Genomic DNA, 9,616 nt, shown 5'->3' on the forward strand with positions numbered 1-9,616 from the left:
GTTACAATTTGATTTGGAAGTGCTTAAGTCATTTGACAGATTCATTTGTGTAGATAAGGTCACAGTAGGAATACTGTTTCAGGCTGTATGTTTATGAATATAAAGGGAATTGGACAGTTGAATTTTAGGTAGAGGTCAGCTATGAGTTTTAGACAGAGTATGTCTACTCTGTAAAGCAGTATCTTCCAAATCAGTAGTGACTTTCTTTACTTGCAAGTTACTTTCTTGTTTGAATATTCAAGCAATGGTTAAAAACTTGGAAATATAGAAACCCAAGAACTAAGAGATCTGAGCACAAGACTAGTGGTGTATTCTACTGTTATGTTGCAACAGAATGAAGTGTTACTAACTTAATATAGTCTGACTTAAATGCAACCTAAAATTGATTTTTGATAACTGTACTGAGCTTAATGGCTGAGTAAGAAAAGGTTTTATTTGAACCAATTCACAAACTGTTTGCTTCAGCTCACAGTTGTCTAGACAACACAAATTCTCTTTCATCTTTTTCCAAACAGCAGCTTTCTTAGGTACTGCTACCCAACAAAGCATCTCATTCTAGGAAGGTGTAAAATATTTAATATTTCTAATGGCTTTGATTTTTGATTTTTATTTCCATAAAGAGTGAACAACACTAGTGACATGGCAATTTGGTACCAGAAAGTATATATCAGAATACTGAGATTCAATTTTTAATTGCTAAGCATTAGTTTCATAAAAATAATGAGGTCTTAAGAGTCAAATGAAAATATCAGAATGAAATCTTTTACAAGGGGCTGCAAGTCACCAAATAAAAAGTACAGAAACACTTTTTGGTTGAAAGTGTCTTGAAAAGCACATTCAGACATACTTAAGGCTTATCAAAGTAGAGCTTTACTACAGTTATTTACTACAACTGATTAGTTTAGATCAGTTCAACCTTTAATCAAGATTGACAACTATCCGGACTAGTGTATTGTTTGGTTTTGTGGTGGTTTTTTTGAAGCTGTATTTGAAAAGACATCTGCCTGTGTATGCAAACTCCAGGAAGTGTGAAGTTTTGTTTTATTTTAGAGGCTTTAGTTGAAGAAGTGTAGACAGAAAACTTCGATTGTGACATCAAGGTGGCAGGTTTTTGACTTCTAGAAAAAGGCATAATAGTGCATCCTGAAAGACTATAGATTCTGCTATTCAGAAATCTAAATTGATTTGAAAAATATCTGCAGTTATTTTTTTCTCACAAGCTGACAGCACTGCCAAAATACAAGCCCAGTTTCAGTAGATTTTGCTCAGTGCTTTACTGTTTATAATCACACCCAACTTCCTAGGTGATTTGATGGCATCAGCATCTCATGTAGACCTACACTACACTCTTTTTGTGGGGCTTGAGGGCTTCTGTTATTCTTGAATCTTCAATTTGTTCATGTTATGTGTCTGTGCATAGCTGTGTAAGTGGTAACTGTGAAACAGTACATGTTTCTGTATTAAACTTACTGTGGGGGCAAAGGACAAACAAAATTATTACTAATATTCTCTGAAACTAGAGTTGATAAAGGACAACTTGTGAATTGTTGTCTCTGACAGTGCAGATGGTCTGTCAGTCTTTATCAAGTCTCCTTGACATCAGATTTGGCTTCATTGTAATTTCACACATGCAAAGATGCCTTCCAATATTGTTTGACTTTGTTGTAAAAAGTTTTAGAAACTGTCTGTGACTGATGTGTGGAATGGATAACTTAAGTTTCCAAGGTAAGTAGTTTAGCCTTAAGAAAATGCTCCAAAGCACGAGAATGAAATATAGGGAAAAACAAACTGAGTACAAACAAGTTGTTATTCAGTATATCCTCATAAACATCAGAAACAGCTGAATGTTGAACCTTGTGTTTCACATCACAGTATCTGGTGTTGGTATTTCCCCCATGCTATACCTTGGGCCACATTGAAACCTTCTGCATTTCATCAGCAGGCACAAGTTTTAAATGAAGAGAGATACTTGAAAAAAGAAGTAACAGTTTGTCGAGTCACTGCTTCATTATTGAATCACAGAATTATGCACATAACTATTTATATTATCTAATAGGCTTTATTTGTTGTTTCAGGCCTCCTTTCTGAATTAGCAGAGAGGACATCTAGCAAAGAGTAGTATCTGTTTTTTAATGTCTTTATCACTACCCACTTTCCTGTATTCAAAATTTGGACAGAACTACTTGGAAAAATTTCCAGATAGTGCTGTATTTGTATCATTACATTTGCAGTAATACTGCACGCTGTAACACTCAAGCTGCAACATGTTTCTTAGTCAACCTGAGGCAGCTGAGCTATTAAAATCTTAATTGAGTTGATTTACCTGCTGGTCAAGTGTGACTGTCCTAACAAAACTGTGATGCCAAACCTGAATTGATTACCTTGCACTAGAAGCTTTATGTCCTCCTTTTGCTTTAGAAATCACAGTTTAAGTTGATTTATTTATCTAACTGATGATTGCTAACTATTAGACAACATTAGAATTGGCTAAGCTTGGAATTCCTGTAGGCTGGGAGTTCATTTTATCAGATGGTTGATCTATAAAAAGATTTGAGATTACTAATTTTTCACTAGATTGAGAGAAATGCTGCAATTATAGATATTAAAAAAATTTGTTTCGGTTGATGTGTAAGAGCACAGCAAACTATTCATGAAAGGTCAGAGAACTGCTATCCTTTAAATTCATGTGTAGGGTTTTTTTCAACTAAAGCTGTTTAATTTCTTGCTTAGTATGATATGATATGATTAAAAATAAATTTGTATCTTTTTGCTCTCTTGAATGTTCTGACTGAATTTTTGAGATGCTTTCATTATAGTGATGGAAGCAGTAAAAACTGGTGACTATGATGTAGGGTCTGTACATCTGCATCCAGGGATGTAGACTTCACTATTTGGTTTTCACAGTTCCAGGTCTTGGCTGTTGTGACACAACTACAGCTATGATTTCTTAATAACATCCTTAAAGCTTGGGGTTTATTGCTTGGCGAGATGCTGTGTTCTAATACATTCTTTTTTGAAGCCTTCTGTCATTTGGTGACTTGGTGTGAGATCTTATGTTTTTTATATTCTGGCCTTCCTATTGGAATGTCACAATGTTTTTTTTTGTTTTGCTGTAATTTTAATTACAATAAGTACTGCACACTAGGGTACAGTTACATTTTGTCTCCGTAGTGGGAACCTTCAAAATCAACTAGATAATTGAAAAATACAAGTACCTTTTACTTGGCAGTTATTTCTGCAGTAAGTTCCACTGAAATACTTGCTGACTGCTTTTGCCAATATTTGTTATTCTGTAAGCATACAGAGTGTTTTGAGCAGTTTATAGGAATGACTGGAGATGTGATTTGTTTTGGATTCGAGTTATCTCTTTGGTCCTATTTAACTTGCCTGCTTACCTTGCAACCAAATGCATATCTGTCACTGTTTCACATCTCTGTTGAATATTCTAGAATCCTTTTATGGTCTTGGTGATTTATAGATTGGTCTCCCTTTCTTTGCATGTGCTGTATTTTAAGAATTTGTGTTATCTTTGCTTGTATGCAATTAAAAATGTTGGCACTAGATGGCAGTCATAGTATTACAGCCTCAATTTAAAATTTTTAAGGATTTTAATATTGGCTTAATTTTTCAATGCCATCTTCTCAGCAGCTGCTAAGTATACTGCCAAAATAACACCATTTAAGAGTGTTTGCTTTTGTATTACTTAAACTTTTGGAAACTTTTATTTTTGTTTCTCAAATAGTCTGAGGAGGCTCCTTTGCTTGCTGTTTCTACTGAGCCATCTGTAATTGTATCAGAGAGCAATTCTGACAAGATTGCTTCCCAAGTGCCACAGATGCTGCAAGAGACAGATGTTTCTAGTCCCAATATTAAGCAAAACAGTGTGCCTCCTCCTCCACAGAGTAAGTATCTCTCAGTGCAGTTTATTTGTCTGAAGTTAGGATGTGCTTTTTCCCCATAGAGTGTAGTCAGAATGCTTTGCCCTGTGATTTGAGTTTGAAGTACCATATCACATCATTGTGTCTTATTTATACATCTTGCCATATTTTTTACTTCCTTAAAGTTAACAGTACCTTGATATTTTTGTTTTCATTGTGGTGAAAAATTGGCTTTATATGCTTGGATGACTGAAAATGTCTGTTGGGCCTGTCCAGTCCTCAACAGACATTTGGATGTACTCATCACCATTGGGACTGGAGCTCCATGCTGTGACTAAGGAGTTCTGCCAACATTGTTTCAAAGGGCTGCTTGCAAGTCTTCAGTGGAGAACAGATGGTTACTAACATTGCCGTTGACAGAATATTTAGCTACCAGAAATTTGGGAAAAAATACAAATAATTCAATTTTTAACCTACCGAGGTCTTTTGATTTCTCAATTTAGCTCATTAGCATCTTTTCCCATATGCTTCCATGTAATCATAGAGGGAAACAGTTGCTTATTTGGGAGTAGAAAGGTGGAGTTTTTTGTAGTCTAACAGCACATACATCTGGCTAAATTGCTGTAGGTATATTGTTTTTTGAAAATATGCTGTGCCCAGAAATGTCAAATGTACCCTCTGTTATACTTGACAAAAGTGTTCATACTCAAAAGCATTTGAAGTACTCACACAGTAAAACAGGAAATTTAGAAGGGAAGTGAGGATATGAAAGGTATTGCTTGGGAAAAAAAAAGATGTTTTGATTCAGTTTCTTTAATAAAATTAAAAAATACTGACAATCTGTAATAACTTGCTGGCTAAGTGTTGAAGTACTAAATGAGTTTTTAAAGACTTCAGAAAAAACATGATGACTTTATAATTACAAAATCTCATTTAGCTGCATTAATTGGCTTCTTGACTTTGAACACATGAAACAATGGAATATTTCAAGTCAATGTATCAACTTAGAACTTTTGTTCTGGTTCTAAAATATGAAATCTTTTGTGATTGATTCATGCCTCAGCAATTGAAAGAACATCTCTTAGGTTCAGTATGTACAATACTTAATGTTTTTTACCACTTTTGGCAGCCAGCATGTTTTAAGGCAGTCTGTTTTATTAAGAATGTAGTGCTTCTTTATTGGATTATGGATTCCATGTAACCACATCTTTACAAAATTCAATACTTTTAAAAATTCAGATGTAGTGTTTAAGAGCAGTGTAATCTGGTAAAAGTGAGCATTTAATGTCAATTGCATACATGTATGTTATTTCTAGGCCAGAAAATAACAATGACTCTACTGTAAATAATATATTTGCAAAATGAATGACCTTGGACGTTTATCACTCTTAAGTATTTGTGGGGTAAAAAAGTAGGATGAAATTGGCAAACATTGTTTTAAATGCATTTCAAATTAAATTACTTTCATTTGAAGCAGGTGAATAAAACTTCTAGTTGATTAATCTGAATCACTTCCTAATAATACAGTGTGTATTATCCAGGATTCTAAAAGCCATTTCTGTGTAAATGTTCTCAGGGTTAACACTGTAATTATGTTTTGTTTTTTTAGCAAAGTCTGAAGAAAGCTGGGAATCTCCCAAACAAGTTAAAAAGAAGAAAAAAGCAAGAAGGGAAACGTGAACTTCTTAGGATGGACATGTGTTGCTGAATATTATCATGAAGATTATGCTGTTTATGCAATAATTTGTGAACATGTACAGAATTTTATATAAATTTCAAACAATTTTTAAAAACAGAACTGCTGTGAACACAAACATCTTTAAAAAGGAATCAAATGAAAGTAACTTTATGATATAGCAAACAGAACATGCTACATTTGAAAGACATTCTGAAGAGTCTGTTTTTCCAACTTTTGGAGAGAGATCTTAATTTAAAAAAAACTGGTTTTACAACACAGTGCCCTGTTTACAACAGATTATACTCTCATCTACAGCTGTGGATTAAAGATTAATTTCAAGGAAGGGTTTTCTGTAAAAATAATTGTCTGTACAATAATGGGTGTTTCTTGCCTCTCTTATGAGTGATGCATTAGAAGCACAGAATGTCAACCATCTGAATTTGTTTCATGCCTAAATCAAAGTGCTTTGATTCAATACATAGTCTGCCATATCTTTACAGTAAGTTGGTTAGCAAGTCTGCTAGCTATCACAGGATTCTCAAGTGCAAATCATTAACCATTTGTACAGTCAGACCTTCATGGTTTATTATATGAAGTTAACACAATAAAACTGCTTTGGGTTAAAAGTTTGAGAATGTGATTTGAAACTTGAGTATGGTTCATGAAGTTATTTTTTATAATGTCTATTACCTTACTTGAATTATTGAAGATAACAGTATATTTTTAAGAATGCAGTAATGTGCATAAAATTGGTTATCTTTTTCATTCCCTACAGTTCTTGGTTGATTCAGGATCCCATCTAAAAACTATTGTCTCAACTATTAAACTCATGAAATGAACTGAAATCAAACTTTTCCTTCTCCTAACACTTGTTGACTTACCATACCCAATTCTGTTGTCTATATGACTAAAACTCTGAAGAAATCAAAGTGAATTTTTCACAAATTATTTGGATTTCAAAGATCTGTTGGAGAACTGGAGTAGCTTCAGACAGCTTTAATTGACATTGTCAAAAACAGTTATCAGGAACACATTTTTTTACTGCCTTAACCTGTAGTATGTAGAATGTGTCTAGACTTCTGGACAGGAGTTAGTGTTTTTATATTAAAAAAAATTATGCAAGTGAAGCAGTTGTAAAATAAAGACCATTTCCCGCTTGAAACTGTTAATTAAAATGGCATTGAAGATGTGTTGTCATTTTCAGGCACTGTAATGAGGTGATATTAAAGTGGAGATGTGTTTGTGTCTGTAAGGTACATGCTCAGCCATGTACACTGTAAATAGCCTTTACAAAAATTGGTTTGCTAAGGATGGTATTTAACATCTCCTGGTAAGTTCGGTTAAAGAGTCAGGATTCTTTTCAAATGATTGACTTCTGGTTTTGTGGCACAAATAGAATTGTTAACAGCTGTAACACGTGGTACTGGTCAACAATCTTGTGCTCTTACTGTACTCAACTGCAGTTTGACAGTATTGCAAGGCAAGAGCAGATAATGCAGCAAGCTGGGTTTAATTGTACTGAAAATGCACCTGCTAATGGAGAGCTTTCCTAATAAATGGATACTAACTTGCACAGGTATTAACTCCTGTATGTCAGGAACATGACACTCTAAATTGATCTGTTAAAATAAATTGAGCAAATTGATGGTATTGATTTATTTACTGGGAGGGAATAATGTTTATGAGTGATATTTGTCATTATTCATGTGAAATAAATTTAGAACTGAAGTACAGCTTTTCAAGGAGTATCTTAAGGTAAACATGAAGAATAGGATATGAAATCATGCAGAGTCCTTTGCATGTAAATAATATTATAATTTTACTTGACTTCATAGTAAAGGTTAAAAAATACCCTTTGAATTCAGGTTTTTAATGTATGTCTGAAATCTGTTTCCAATCTACATGTTATGCTACGAGTCTCTTATAGAAAATACAAAGATTTTATGTAATGAAAGACTTTCACTGCATAAATTCTTTTTTTTTTCCTTGAAAATAAAATCAGTGATATTTCTGGGTTAGTCAAATAGCTTGTCATTCTGGAAAAAGAAACAAACTAGCTAAAACATAGGAACCCTGCTAACTTAACTGCGGCTGCTAAGCAGGGTCATATAAATACATAGCCTTCCTTTCAAAATGTTGTGACCTATTTAGCAGCACCTCTTACTATTTTCTTAATATGCAGTTTCAATGTCTTAGAAAGCAAAACTTGCTTTATTTGACATTCATTGGAGGTAGTAACTCTATATCATATTGTCTATAAATAGAAACTTGGTTATCTATGTACTGTCATGTTTCTATGATTCAAGCAGTGGTTAGTCTTAATGATACACTGAACCAGACTTTGGTACTTGGATAGAGCAAAAAACCACCATTTTAAAGAAACTTAATATTTTTTTTCTTTTTCTCTTTTTTTTTCTGTTGTTGAATGCATGGAATGGTTTCATAAATCCAATATGTTGTTTTTTTCTAAATACTCTGGAATTATTTGTATGTGTAATTTAAACTTGTGATGATGTGTAATTGGATAGCCATGGCATATTTTTATTTCCTTTGTGGGTAGGGGAAGGTGTACAGAATTCATATGTGCTTGTTACAAAGGTAACTGTGCATTGGTTTGGAGGGGGGTGAGAACTGTATTTCTGATGCCCTTTTAGAAGTCTAAAGAAAAAAGTGCAAGTGAAGAGCACTACTTTAATATTTACTAAGAAAGAATGTACATATTAAAAGCATTTCAAAATTTATAGAAATATTGCTAGTACTGTTGTGTTGTAACTGAATTGTATCTCATTTGAAACTGCCCTAATAATAGTTCCTAGCCATGGGATTGTCCTGTGAATAAGGCTTTTGAAAAGTGCAGACATCAGAGTACATGGTTTAAGCAGACTTTCACCTGTTACTTGTTGTGCCTTCAACTCAACTAGGTTGCCAGTCAAGTTTTCAGTTGTTAAAAATTGCAGGTCCCTCACAGACACTTGTACCTGTGAGTCACCTCCTGGTGACCACTGAGTAATAATGAGCAGTTCTGGTTTTTCAGGCCAGTACTAAAAGATTTCTTCATTGGTCTGCTGTAACTGGAAGGAGACAAAGCCTGAAAATTTTAATTGCTTCTTAAAATACTCTGCTAAAAATATTTTGCTGTTAAAATTCTGAGTGAATTACTTCATTTAAGAATAAGGAGCATCAGCCAAATGAATTTGGGAGAGAAGAAGCAGGAAGGGCTGTGTGACTGATAATTCTTAACTTGAAAGTAATGTGGCAACACAATGGATTTTGCTGACTGCAGGGCTAACAGAACTGCTGTTTGTTGGGATGGATGTTGGGAGCATGGTGGGATGATTTCTGTTTCTTCATGGGTGGGGGGTGGGAATTATTGTTGATTGTGTTCTGTATCATGTTATTAATGATTCATGGGTTGTTCCTGTTGAAACTTAGTTGCATTACAAAAATTGTCTGATTTCCATAGTAGGTCTTTCAGTTGGGGCAACTCTTGAACTCCCGCTCTTTTCATTTCTGGCTATTTGTACCAAGCTGAAGGTTTCTGGTTCACTGAAAATTGTTTTTTTAACTGAAACTGTGGTGTCTATAATAGTGGGGTATTCTGAAAAGTGCATTTAAAACTCTTAAAAGGAAACTCGTGGTTTCAGGAATTCATACAATACTCTTCTAAAAAACATGCTTAGGAACATCTGCAACTATAAAACACATTGCTGTCTTATTCATAGCATTAAGTGATCCCTTAACTTGGCTTAGTATTTTTAATTCAGTCCATGGCAGAGGGCAAGCCATAGATCACTCAGAACCAGATTGCCACAATGAACTCAAAGCTGACTAGGTATGAGGTTCCTTCACAGATGCAAGTCCTGTACTAACAGTATTTCCACTTAGCTGTTCAATAGACTCTGACTTCAAGTGATTCCTTATTTCAAATACCTGGTGAAGTATAAACCAAATATGTTGTTACTGAGGTGAGTTTTTTCAGAGGCTGTTCTGACAAAGGCTGCCACAGTTTGTTTTTCATGACTGCTCTTTCCTTGGCCAGCCTTACCTATATAGCTAACAA

At 34.3% G+C, this 9,616-nt stretch overlaps 1 protein-coding gene across 1 annotated transcript in view; it reads left to right on the forward strand.

Moving 5' to 3' along the window:
• The window catches only part of MTDH (metadherin), a 171,685-nt gene extending 163,382 nt beyond the window's left edge, over positions 1–8,303 (forward strand). The window contains exons 12-13 of the mRNA XM_005423487.2: positions 3,743–3,902; positions 5,488–8,303. Coding sequence (XP_005423544.1) covers positions 3,743–3,902; positions 5,488–5,558 — 231 coding nt within the window. The 3' untranslated portion in view covers positions 5,559–8,303. The remainder of the gene's footprint in view (positions 1–3,742; positions 3,903–5,487) is intronic.
• Positions 8,304–9,616: the final 1,313 nt, after the last annotated feature.

This window comes from Geospiza fortis, unplaced genomic scaffold (assembly GCF_000277835.1).
Source record: "Geospiza fortis unplaced genomic scaffold, GeoFor_1.0 scaffold200, whole genome shotgun sequence".
Classification (NCBI taxonomy): domain Eukaryota; kingdom Metazoa; phylum Chordata; class Aves; order Passeriformes; family Thraupidae; genus Geospiza; species Geospiza fortis.